The 13,309-nt window shown below is 43.6% G+C and overlaps 1 protein-coding gene across 10 annotated transcripts in view; it reads left to right on the top strand.

Moving 5' to 3' along the window:
* The first annotated feature begins 10,600 nt into the window (after positions 1-10,600).
* The window catches only part of LOC144668522 (LIM domain-binding protein 3-like), a 173,055-nt gene continuing 170,346 nt past the window's right edge, over positions 10,601-13,309 (top strand). For 8 of the 10 annotated variants that reach the window (XM_078530628.1, XM_078530631.1, XM_078530629.1 and 5 more), the window contains exons 1-2: positions 10,601-10,727; positions 12,077-12,202. In XM_078530628.1, coding sequence (XP_078386754.1) covers positions 12,107-12,202 — 96 coding nt within the window. In that variant the 5' untranslated portion in view covers positions 10,601-10,727; positions 12,077-12,106. The remainder of the gene's footprint in view (positions 10,728-12,076; positions 12,203-13,309) is intronic. The other 2 variants (XM_078530637.1, XM_078530638.1) reach the window with 1 other exon arrangement.

Below are 13,309 nucleotides of genomic sequence, written 5' to 3' on the forward strand. Positions count from 1 at the left end.
TTTGCTCTGTGTAAATGGACAGCTGTGTTTCCCTGCATTACATTAGAGACTACACTTTCGAAAGTACTTCATTGGCTGTAAAGCAATTTGGGATGTCCTGAGATCATGAACCACGTAATATAAATGCACAATCTTCCTTTACTGACTGTTCTTATATTCTTATATAATATATTGTACATGTTAAAGGTATAGGTGAGAAACATTGGGATGGACAACATGGAAAACATGTTAACATTGAAACAACAGTTGGATTTTATTCCAGAATACCCTTGCATTGAAATAAAACCAGCTTGTATAAAGGCACAAGAGCATAATGAGAACATAAGAAATGGGAGCAGGATGGCCCATTTGCCTCTCAAGTTTGCTCATGGCTGATCTGTTTGTGGGTTTAACTCCACTTTCCTGTCTGCTTGCCCCCAGTAATCTTTGACTTCTTTGTAGATCAAAAATCTATTGAACTTAGCCTTGAATATATTCACTGGCACAGTCTCCACAGTTTCTGGGGTAAAGAATTCCAAAGGTTAATGATCCCCTGAGAGAAGAAATTCCTCTTCAACGCTCTCTCAAATTTTGAAACCGTGTCCTCAAGTTCTAGATTCCCCCAGAAGGGGAAACATCCTCTTAACATCTGCCCATCAACCTCCCTCAGAATCTTATATGTCTCAATGCCTCTGCTCAATTTCAGTGAAGATAGGTCCAACCTGCTCAACCGTTCCTCATCGGATAACCCTTTCATCCCAGGAATCAATCTAGTGAACCTTCTCTGAACTGCCTCCAATGCAAGTACATCCCTCCTTAAATAAGGAGACAAAGCCTGTTCACAGTACTCCAGGTGCAGTCTCACCAATGCCCTGTACAGCTGTAGTAAAACGTCCCTGCTTTTATACTCCATCCCCCTTGAAATAAAGGTCAGCATTCCATTTGCCTTTCTTAATAATTGCTGTACCTGTATGCTAACTTCTTCTGAACCACTTAGCGGGCACCCAGATACCTTTATACAGCAGAATTTTGCAGTCTCTCTCCATTTAAATAATATTCTGCTTTCTATTCTGCCCACCAAAGTGGACAACCTCATATCTTCGCACATTAAACTCCTGCCAAATTTTTGCTTACTCACTTAGCCTACCTCCCAATTTGTTACGATTATAGTAGAAACCGATAACTTCCAGTGAATAGCTGAAAGGTTGACACGACAAGATTTCAAGCTTTAAGACTTTGACTGCAACAAACAAACTAAAAGCAACATTGACCAAACACTATTTTGTAGGAAACCTATGCTTTAAACTACAGGAAAGAACTTTCCCCTTTAACTTTTACTACAACCAAAAATCCCATGCTTTGGTTATACTTCACTCTGTCCCTTAAGTAGACATTCAATTCTCCCGCAACCAGTCCAAAGTCATTTTTATCTCCAAGAGTTTACTTCTATTCTTTTCCTTTCCCAATGTGGTAACTTTTAACCCCAGAACTGTCTTTCATGGTGAGGATTTTTCCTGGAGATTCTTCCTCTAGTTCAAGCTGGGCGAATCTTCTAAATCCTCACAAACTTGGTCATTTCAATCTGACCCACATTTCCAAATGGTGAACCATACAGACTGGCTGCCTCTATCTGCTCTTTCTTTCTCTCTCTCTTACTTTCTCTCCTGGAGGAATTACTGTGAGTTTCAGGGATATCTTTTGGAAAGCCTGTAGCCCGTTCCTACAAATGCCTTCTTCAGGTATGCAAATAATTGTTTGGTAATACAGAACTTGAGTATTGCTGAAAAAAGAGACATGCCTAAGCCTTTCATCTTGCACTAATCAGGACACTCACAAGAATACGGGGGAAAACAACAATTTATACTGTATCTGAAAAGAATGCTGATTGGTTGACAAGTGGCTTTGCCATGGAGAATGCACCATTGGTGGTGATTGACAGTTAACTGCCAAGCTTTGTTTGAAATTTAAACCAGGCAGCTTGACACTGATTGGTCAAGACATTGCCCCGAGGAATGAGTGAGCGAATGGCTGTCACTTAGTTTGTTTAGCTGAAACAGGCACGATGTGTGTACATGTTCTTTCTGTCTGCAAATAACAGGGCCCTGTGTATTAACATATGTAGCTTCCAGTACATACAAATATGCCAGACTGCGAACCCAACTGACAATCTTAAATTGGAATTTCTCCCAAGGTTTTGCCAGTTTTCATTTCCAAATGTATTGATAATGGTAAAGTGAGACACAGTCGGCGATCGAGTGAGCTTTATGCGGGATGAGATTGAACAGATTGGTAATAGGGTTATTAATTTATGCTGTGCCCTACACTGTGCTTGGTCTGAGGTGCGCAAATTTCTTTAATTTTTCAATTTGATCAGTTTATGCCACTATATTGCTTCAATAGATGAGCGCACCATAAACAGTACCCATTTGAAACACATCCACACCATAAACTCACTTAAGCGGAAGCGGTTTGGCAATGCAATTAATGATGCCACTAAACACGTAACAAATCTCTCTGATCTGTCAGCATAAATTAATAACCCTATTACCAATCTGTTTAATCTCATCCCACATAAACACTCGCTCGATCGTCAACTGTGTCTCACTTTAGCATTATTGATACGTTTGGAAATGAAAACTGGCAAAACCTTGGTTTAATACACACTTGGAGAAATTCCAATTTAAGATTGTCAATTGGGCTCGCAGTCTGGCGTATTTGTGTGTATTGGAAGCTACATATATTAATACACGGGGCCCCGTTATTTGTAGACAAAAGGAACATGTACACACATTGTGCCTGTTTCAGCTAAACAAACTAAGCTCTGTACTCTCAGGAAGCGAAGAGTTGGTTCTTGAGCATTGTTTCAATTTTGGTGTGCCTTCATCCCAAATCAAACAAGAAGAGGTATTAGCTGAGTTTGAATTCCACTGCTCCCAACTATCCCGCCACAAACCAGCGCCCGTTGAAGACCCTGAATCTTTGAAAGTGTGCCTAGCTGGCCTAGTGCACGCATATTGTGGGATTCCGAGCGACCTGTCCGACTTTCATATGCAACGTGAATGTCTTACAGTATTGCGAGGCCTTAAGACCAACCCAGACATATACAACAGTAAACTTTGACAAAGGGACAGGAGTAGTCACCCTTAACAAGCTTGACTATATCAGCAAAATACCCACCATTTATAATGACAGGTCCAAATTCCTATCCATTGGACCTGCTGCTCAACATGACCAGACAGCTTTTCTCGAAAGTAAGCTAAAAAATGCTTGCTAGACTTGTGTAAGAGCAATGAGGTACCGCGTGATATGTGACAGAGTTCGTTCTCATGGCTCACTATGTCTGCGTGCGTATGGACTGACCAAGACACACAAAAGTGATGTTCTTCTACGCCCCATCTTATTTATGACTGGTCCTGCACAACGTGAATTGGCCAAATGGTTGGGGGAATTGTTACAACCAGTTTTGACCAACTTTTCCACATACACGGTGCAGGACTCCTTCACATTTGCGAAGGCCATACAGGACTTGCATATGGATACCAATGCTGTGTCCTTGTGCTCATTTGACGTTGCAAACCTATTTACCAATGTTCCACTTAAGGAAGCCATAGATATTTGTGCTGCAGTACTATATCATAGCGAACTAGACCCACCACCATTATGTGAATCAGTATTCATTGAACTTATGAACTTGGCAACTCATGCAGTTGAGTTCCATTTTGATGACACCATGTTTGCCCAAATAGTTGGTGTTGCCATGGGGTCCCCTCTAGGCTCAGCTCTCGCAAACATCTTTGTTGGATTCCATGAGAAATGTGTTTTTGATTGAATGACACCTGACCACCTACCCCTCACATATTTCCGACATATGGATGATGTGCTTGCTATATTTAAATCCACAGCTGCATGTAACAATTTCCTAACATGTATTAATGGGCTCCATCCTGTGCTCAAATTCACCTTTGAAATGGAGCAGTCAAATGAACTCCCCCTTCCTTGATGTACCAGTTGAGAAATCTGCCACAGTCTATCACAACCGACCTTCAGTGGTCAATATACATGTTGGGATTCTTACAGTTCCACATGCTACAAGACTGGTATTATCGGCAACCTCATAAATAGGGCCAGAGCCATTTGCTCACCATACAAGCTTGATGCTAAAATAGGGCACGTCAAAGGCATCCTGCAGGATAATGTCTACCCTGACTAGATCATTTCACGCTGTATATCACGGAAACTCATGAACAGGCCTAAGGCCGTCACTTTTGGCCCTGAAAAGTGCCCAGTATACCTCAGATTACCCTGGAAGGGCAAGGAATCTCAAAAATTTGAACAACAAGTGAAACCAGCTGTTTCACACTGCTACTATGCAGTAACAACACAAGCCAAAAAGATGTTCTGTCTATCACATAAATGAGTAATGTGGTATATGAATTTCAGTGCCAGTGTGATGCTAGGTATGTAGGCCGTACATCCCAAAGACTGGTGGATTATATCAAACAGCATGTCCCAGCCACTGTTTGCAATGGGCAGGGTACAGACAGCACCCAACTAGTCCATGCTTGCAAAATTCAAAATACAGTGTCCAACATTAGATGTGATTCTGCAATTGGACAACATTTGCTAAATAATCCTTAATGTGCTAAGAATTATGCTGACAACCAATTTCAAATTGTCAGTTAGGCTCGCAATGTGGCGTATTTGTGTGTACTGGAAGCTACATATATTAATACACAGGGCCATGTTCTTTGCAGACAGAAAGAATGTGTACATACATTGTGCCTGTTTCAGCTAAACAAAATAAATGACAGCCATTCGCTGATTCATTCCTCAAGGCAATGTCTTGACCAATCGGGGTCAAGCTGCAAGGTTTAAATTTCAAACAATGCTTGGCAGTTAACTGTCAGTCACAATCAGTAGTGCATTCTCTATGGCAATGCCACTTGCCAACCAATCAGCACTCTCTTCACATAGAGTATAAATTGTTGTTTTCCCCCTTATATTAGTATTCTTGTGAGTGTCCTGATGAGTGCAAGGTGAAAAGCTTAGTTACGTCTCTTTTTCAGCAATACTCAAATGGTTTCCTATGGACCCTTCCCTCTCAAAGTCCATCTCCATAGCAACATGAATCACGTAGGTATTGTACCCAGGTATAAATGCTAATTAGCTATCCGTTAGACTTCCAGCTCCATTCTATCTTAAAATTAAATAGACAGTTAAAGTATAACTGTACAAAACCTGACATTCCTCCTGACGCCTTTCTGGGACTCTGGAGACTAACAGTCTATCTACAGATGTTTCTGCAATTGTTTACAAGCATGAATATCTTGCACCTTCTTTCCAGTAATCTTTAACAATCAAACCACTCAGGTTTACTGTCAGCAGAATGGAGAACAGGTTACATGACCCTCCTTCATTTCTCCATTTTACACTAAATTAAAGATTCATTCCCAAAACATAACAATCTTATAAACTTTGTATTTAAGATACACTATCTTAAACCTGCCTATCTTTGTATGGTCAACAAATTTGGCAATACACTATGTCCCTTCAGCCAAGTCAGTAGTATAAATGGTAAATATTCAAGGCACCAACACTGATCCCAGTGGCATTTCACTAGCTACAGTTTGCCAACCTGAAAATGGCCCCTTTTTACCCCGACTCTGTTTCCTCTTAGTTAGCCAATCCTCAAACCACACTAATATATCGCCTCCAACACCATTAACTCTTATTGTGTGTAGTAACCTTTTGACTGCCACCTTATCAAATGCCTTTTGGGAATCTAAATACAGCACATGTATTGGTTCCCCTTCATCCACCCTGCTCATTAATCCTCAAAGAACTCCAATAGATTTGTCAAATATAATTTCCTTTCCATGTTGATGCTGCCTGACTGTCTTATAATTTTCGAAATGTGCTACCATAAAGGGCAGGGGAGGGGACTACCTGAGTTACTCTTGCAGCGAGCCAGCATAGACATAACAGGCTGAATGGCCTCCTTCTGTGATTTAACGATTTATAAGTCTATGAAACTGCGAATTAATACATATTCCTTACAGAGAGTTGAGAAAATAATTTTTAAGAAACTATTATTGCTGAACAACTGCATTTTTGACAATAGTCTTTGGATGCTAAACTTGCAAAATCACAAGAGAATGATCAGTACAATGCAAATGGAGTATATGCAGTTATATATGTAGGTCATATCATTGACTACTGGGAGGAAATAAACTTTATGCTATGTGTGGAATTTCATTGAAATTTCTAATTATTTTCACATTATTCTGCAGTAATGCATCATTAAGGAACGTATGGACATTGATATTAATACTTGATTTCATGTAGTTGCTAAAAATTTCAGACTCTAAGTTTTTAAAAGTCTTAATCTGCAGGTTGTGAGCCACCAGATCAATCAGGAGATACAGCAAACAATCATCTGGAACTGCTCAGCAATTGATCCACAGAGGGTGCCATGTATCTCTGTGGAGAATTGATGAATCCTTGAAACTACACGAGCTCAATAATTTTTTTTTATTATTCATTCACGGGAACTGAGCTTCGCTGGCTGGGCCAGCTTTTATTGCCCCATCCCTAGTTGCCCTTGAGAAGCTGGTGGTGAGCTGCCTTCTTGAACCGCTGCAGTCAATGTGGTGTAGGTACGCCCACAGTGCTGTGAGGAAGGGAGTTCCAGGATTTTGACCCAGAGACAGTGAAGGAACGGCGATATATTTCCAAGCCAGGATGGTGAGTGACTTGGAGGGGAACTTCCAGGTGGTGGTGTTCCCATGTATCTACTGCCCTTGTCCTTCTAGATGGTAGTGGTCGTGGGTTTGGAAGGTGCTGTTGAAGGAGACTTGGTGAATTCCTGCAGTGCATCTTGTAGATGGTACACACTGCTGCCACTGTGCGACGGTGGTGGAGGGAGTGAATGTTTGTGGATGTGGTGCCAATCAAGCAGCTGCTTTGTCCTGGATGGTGTCAAGATTCTTGAGTGTTGTGGGAGCTGCACTCATCCAGGCAAGTGGAGAGTATTCCATCGCACTTCTGACTCATGTCTTGTCGATGGTGGACAAGCTTTGGGGAGTAAGGAGGTGAGTTACTCGTCACACAATTCCTAGCCTCTGACCTGCTCTTATAACCACGGTATTTATATGGCAAGTCCAGTTCAGTTTCTGGTCAATGGTAACCCTCAGGATGTTGATAGTAGGAGCTTCAGTGATGGTAATGCCATTGAACATCAAGGGGCGATGATTGGATTCTCTCTTGTTGGAGGTAATCATTGCCTGGCACTTGTGTGGTGTGAATGTTACTTACCACTTGTCAGCCCATGCCTGGATATTGTCCCGGTCTTATTGCATTTGGGCATGGGCTGCTTCATCATCTAAGGAGTCACGAATGGTGTAGAACATTGTGCAATCATCAGCAAACATCCCCACTTCTGACCTTATAATGGAAGGAAGGTCATGGATGAAGCAGCTGAAGAAGGTTGGGCTGAGGACAGTACCCTGAGGAACTCCTGCAGTGATGTCCTGGAGCTGAGATGACTAACCTCCAACAACCGGAACTATCTTCCTTTGTGCTAGGTATGACTCCAATCAGCGGAGGGTTTTCCTCCTGATTCCCATTGACTCCAGTTTTGCTAGGGCTCCTTGATGCCACACTCGGTCAAATGCTGCCTTGATGTCAAGAGCAGTCACTCTCACCTCACCTCGGGAGTTCAGCTCTTTTGTCCATGTTTGAACCAAGGCTGTAATGAGGTCATAAGCTGAGTGGCCCTGGCAGAACCCAAACTGGGCATCAGTGAGCAGGTTATTGCTAACCATGTGCTGCTTGATAGCACTGCTGATGACCTCTTCCAATACTTTACTCATGATCGAGAGTAGACTAATGGGGCAGTAATTGGCTGGGTTGGATTTGTCCTGCTTTTTATGTACAGGACATACCTGGGCAATTTTCCACATAGCTGGGTAAATGTCAGTGTTGTAGCTGTACTGGAACTGCTTGGCTAGGGGCGCAGCAAGATCTGGAGCACAAGTCTTCAGTGCTATTACCAGAATATTGTCAGGGCCCATAGCCTTTGCACTATCAAGTGCCTTCAGCCATTTCTTGAATTCACATGCAGTGAATTGAATTGGCTGGAGCCTGGCATCTGTGATGCTGGGGACCTCCGGAGGAGGCCGAGATGGATCATCCACTTCGGCACTTCTAGCTGAAGATTGTAGCAAATGCTTCAGCCTTATATTTTGCACTGATGTGCTGGTCTCCTCCATCAGTGAGGATGGGAATATTTGTGGAGCCTCCTCCTCCTCCAGTGAGTTGTTTAATTATCCACCACCATTCACGACTGGATGTGGCAGGACTGTTGGTTGTGGGATCACTTAGTTCTGTCTCTCACTTGCTGCTTATGCTGTTTGGCACGCAAGTATTCCTGTGTTATAGCTTCACCAGGTTGGCACCTCATTTTTAGGTATGCCTGGTGTTGCTCCTGGCATGCCCTCCTGCACTCTTTATTGAACCAGAGTTGATCCCCTGGCTTGATGATAATGGTAGAGTTGGGGATATGCCGGGCTATGAGGTTACAGATTGTGTTCAAGTACAATTCCACTGCTGCTGATGGCCCGCAGCACCTCATGGATGGCCAGTCTTGAGTTGCTAGATTTGTTCGAAATCTATCCCATTTAGCACGGTGGTAGTATCACACAATATGATGGAGGTTATCCTCAATGTGAAGATGGGACTTCGTCTGCACAAGGACTGTGCAGTGGTCACTCCTACCAATATTGTCATGGACAGATGCATCTGCGGCATGCAGGTTGGTGAGGATGATGTCAAGTATGTTTTTCCCTCTTGTTGGTTCCCTCACCACCTGCCCCAGACCCAGTCTAGCAGCTAAGTCATTTAGGATTCGGCCAGCTCGGTCAGTAGTTGTGCTACCAAGCCACTCTTGGTGATGGACATTGAAGCCCCCCACCCAGAGCCCTTGCCACTCCCAGTGCTTCCTTCAACATGGAGGAGTACTGATTCATCAGCTGAGGGAGGGCGGTACGTGGTAATCAGCAGGAGGTTTCCTTGCCCATGGGGTCCGGAGTCAATGTTGAGGACTCCCAGGGCAGCTCCCTCCCGACTGTGTACCAATGTGCAGCCATCTCTGCTGCACCCGTCCTGCCAGTGGGACAGGACATACCCAGGGATGGTGATGGTGGTGTCTGGGAAATTATCTGTAAGGTATGATTCCATGAGGATGACTATGTCAGGCTGTTGCTTGGCTAGCCTGTGAGACACAACTCTCCCAATTTTGGCACAAGGCCCCAGGTGTTGGCAAGGAGGACTTTGCAGGGTTGACAGGGCTGAGATTGCCATTGTTTTTCCTCAGTGCCTAGGTTGATGTCAGGTGGTCCGTCCAGTTGAATTCCTTTTTTGTGGCTTTGTTACAACTGAGTGGTTTGCTAGGCCATTTCAGAGGGCATTTAAGAGTCAACCACATTGCTGGAGTTACATTTAGCCCTGACCAGGTAAGGACGATAGGTTTCCTTTCTTAAAGGGCATTAGTGAACCAGATGGGTTTTTACAACAATCAACAATGGTTCCACTTTTAATTCCAGATTTTTATTGAATTCAAATTCCACCAACTGCCGTAGTGGGATTCAAACTCAGGTCACCAGAACATTACCCTGGATCTCTGGATCACCAGTCCAGTGACAATACCACTACACCATTGCATCCCCTTAATGTTCAGTCATAGAGAGGAAAATGCAATGAGCCGTGATCACAGAGTGGAGGAGAGGGGGAGGGTAGATCCAAAGGTGGATTATAGAGGAGGGGGCAGAAGGAGATGGCAGTGGAAGGGCAGATCACAATGTGGGGAGTTAGGATGGGGGTGTAGGTTGAGCCACAGGGATTGGGAGGTCAGTCAGGGGGGTAGGGGGTGTAGTCAGGGGGGTCGTCGGAGGACATGGTAGTTGGAGTGAGGAGGGTAGTTAGAGGCTCTGGAGGGTAGTCAGTGGGGGGGGGGTGCGGTTGGTGAGGGTTAGTCAGAGAGTCGGGAGGGTAGTCAGGAATGGAGGGCAGTTGGGATGATAGTTGGGGGGGTAGGGGTTAGTGGGGGGTAGTTGGGGGTCAGGAGGGTAATCGGTGTATTGGGTAGTGTCAATACCATAGTTACCCAGGAGTTAGAGGTGGTTTTAATCCTTCTAACTTTTCCTGGGTAACTGTTTTGCTGAGAATGGGAACCAGTATTGGATGGTTCCAGGGGCTGGGCAATTGTCCATGGCAAGTTTAAACTTCCCAGGAAACTCCTGTGTAATCCTTGCGGGGGGGGGGGGGGGGGACCTTAAGGGATTTCCCCAGCACATCTTCAGGGATACGTACGACCCCCCACCCCACCTCTCCAATGAATGGAAGTCCATTGAACATTAAACTAACGCGGGTATTAACACAAATTAACAATTATTTGCAACCCCAGTCCACATTTGCACTTATTGCAGCGCGGGGTGGGGGGGAGAGACGCATTTTCTCACATGGCAGGTTTGGAGACTGTCCCAATCCCTTCCCTCCCCCCTCCCCCTTCCCTTTGTTAAATGTCCCCAACTCCCATTGAGCACCTAACCCTAACCCACTCAGCGCTTCGCCCACCAGCTGTCAAGACCCATCAGCTCACGTCATCCCCGGGTCTGGCAGCTGATAAATGTGCTTCCTGATACCCAGCTGCTTCGCTTCAGAGGACGAAGGCAAGAAAGAGCAGCAGCCAGGTACACCAAATACCTCTTTTGCTTTTACCCCCTTCGGACGCGTTTTTTTTATTTTTTTTTTGCTTCTCCCGGCTCCATGTGCAGCGTTTTTAGTTGCCCAAAAGGAGAGTGCAGTGTTCGCTGCATTGAATCTATTTGATAACTATTTACGTTCCCCTTGCTTTAGTTTGTCGTCGGGGGTTCCCGGGGAGCAGTAAGAAGGTTGGTTGTATGTAAGGGGAGAAAAAAAACGGCTTAGAAAGCGGTTAAAAAAAAATTGGGAGACTTATTGCATGTTTTCACCTGTCGTTTTATACTGGCTGTGTTTCCAAATTTAGCTGAATGTTAGAATTCTGCTGTCCCAGAATAAACTTCCAGTTCCCTGGGTCTGGCTGCGAGTATTACAGAAACCTTTGCTCGACGCTTATTAACATGAGCAATTAGGAACTGTCACAAACTACCCCCACCCACCCCACTCTTGCAGTCACAGAGGAAAACTGGCGCATTTTGACTTGCTAGTTTGCTCCTTTTTAAAATGATTATTTGTGACATGACAAAGACTGAAGTGGTGAAATTGATGGGTAGAATAGTTTGAAATTTGATGGTGTGTTTTAACTTTTTGTTTGCTGTTTAATTTTTATTAATGAGATGGATAGGATATTGCCGAGCTCTAACGTTGGGGGTGGGGGCGGAATGAAATGAGGGGAATTTTCGCTCTATGGGCTGGCTGAAACAGTTGTCTGTTCAACTCCACGTCACGCTGAAACGGCAGTAAACGGGGTTGTAGATATATTTTAATCTCTTGAAATAAATTGCCCTATGGCGGGGTTTTCAAGTTCTTAAAACCACTGTTACCGTAAAAATAAATGACGTATTTATTAAATATATAACCAAAGGATACTACACTGTGTCCCATTGATAGGCAAAATGTTACAGCAGACATCGTTTTTTTTTAAAAATCAATATCATTTGAAAGTTTTTGATGAGTGTCTGTTAAAATACCTTTAATAATATTACACCCCATCATTTTCTGATGACCTGTATTTTTTTTTAACTTGTAAAATTTTTGAATAGGTTTGGGGAGTTGAAGGAACTTGGAAAAAATCTATGTGACTGTATCCTATAATTGGTGCTGTGAGTCACACAGTCCTGGCCTGTTTGGTGTTATGTTATAGTCCATATATGGCCCACTTCTAGCTGTGAACTGTCCCTGTGTGGCTAGTCGTTTCTATTCTTGGGCAACACTTCAGCCCTTTTTTTCAATGGGAAAATCTTTTAATTTGATGATTTGTTTTAATTGTTACATTTTATTAATTAACTTTTCTTGTCTCTCTCCCTCACCCCCCAACAACCAACGCTTCCTCAAGTAGCGGCTTCAGTGGCTGCTGGGAGAGTGAAAGATGTCGACCTATAATGTGTCTCTTGCTGGCCCTGCACCTTGGGGCTTCAGGCTGCAAGGAGGAAAGGATTTCAACATGCCCCTTACTATATCGAGAGTAAGTTAATGATTCCTGCCTGCTTCTTGTTTCCAATTGGGAACTGGCAATTGCTGTGTGTTCCTGCTGTTTGATAGGTTACTTTATTTTAAGCACCATCAAAGACCCACTTTGATACCATCCAAAAGTTAGCTCATTGTGAAGATTCTAACTCCTGGAGGCCTCCATGCTATCAATTCTTGTTTACATGACATGGTTTCTGGTTTACAAACCACAATGCAAAATTGGCTCTTTTTAAAGGGGACGTTGTCAGTTACTCTCCTTTACACAAGGAATGTTAATGTCTCTCCACAGATGCTGCCTGACCTCCTGAGTATTTCCAGCACTTTTTGGTTTTATTTTAGATTTCCAGCATCTGCAGTACTTTGCTTTAGTGTTGGTTTGGATGCTAATATCAATCTGTTACTAATGTGTTGCATCCATTACTCAACCTTTGCTGTTAGGAAAGCAGACTGTGCGGTGGTAGTGGGGGGGAAATGAAAACAAAAATTGCCCTAACTTGGGGCAGTGGTACAGTTTTCAGATTAAATCAATTCCTGAACCAGCCAGCATGTCTGAGCAGAAAGTTTCCCCATGACACACAGACATTGCCCTCACACTGACATTCTACAATTCTCTGAGTGAAATACTAAGCCTAAATACTTCCATCATGAATCAGTCGAAAGCTGACACTTTCATAAGCTGCTCTTGTAACCTTTGATGCAGATTCCATGGGTTGATCCCAGGATTTGCTTGGCTTAATCTGTGTGCAGAGCCCAGGTTCTGACTCTCAGCCCCAGCTAAAACTGGGTCTACAAGTGTGTTGCCAGTATGCAGAATCCAAACTCTTGGCCCAAATTGACTTTCTCTTGGATGGGAGCAAGTTATGGATTGAGGTTTAAGCAAGGATAAAGTTGGTACAAATGCCCCTGGTGATTGTTCAAGAGGAACCTCTCCTTCACCCATTGACACGATGCTCACTAAAGGTATAAAAGCAAAGTCTCAGAGCTCTGAGATTTTATTTATTCTGTTGGGTACCAACTCTGATCGTTCAGCCATGAACCAAACTGGTAACCCTTTTCTCCTTCCTCCTGGGGTTCAACTCAAGGCCCCATTGTTCACAGCCAT

Source organism: Cetorhinus maximus, chromosome 27, assembly GCF_964194155.1.
Source record: "Cetorhinus maximus chromosome 27, sCetMax3.hap1.1, whole genome shotgun sequence".
Taxonomy (NCBI): Eukaryota; Metazoa; Chordata; class Chondrichthyes; order Lamniformes; family Cetorhinidae; genus Cetorhinus; species Cetorhinus maximus.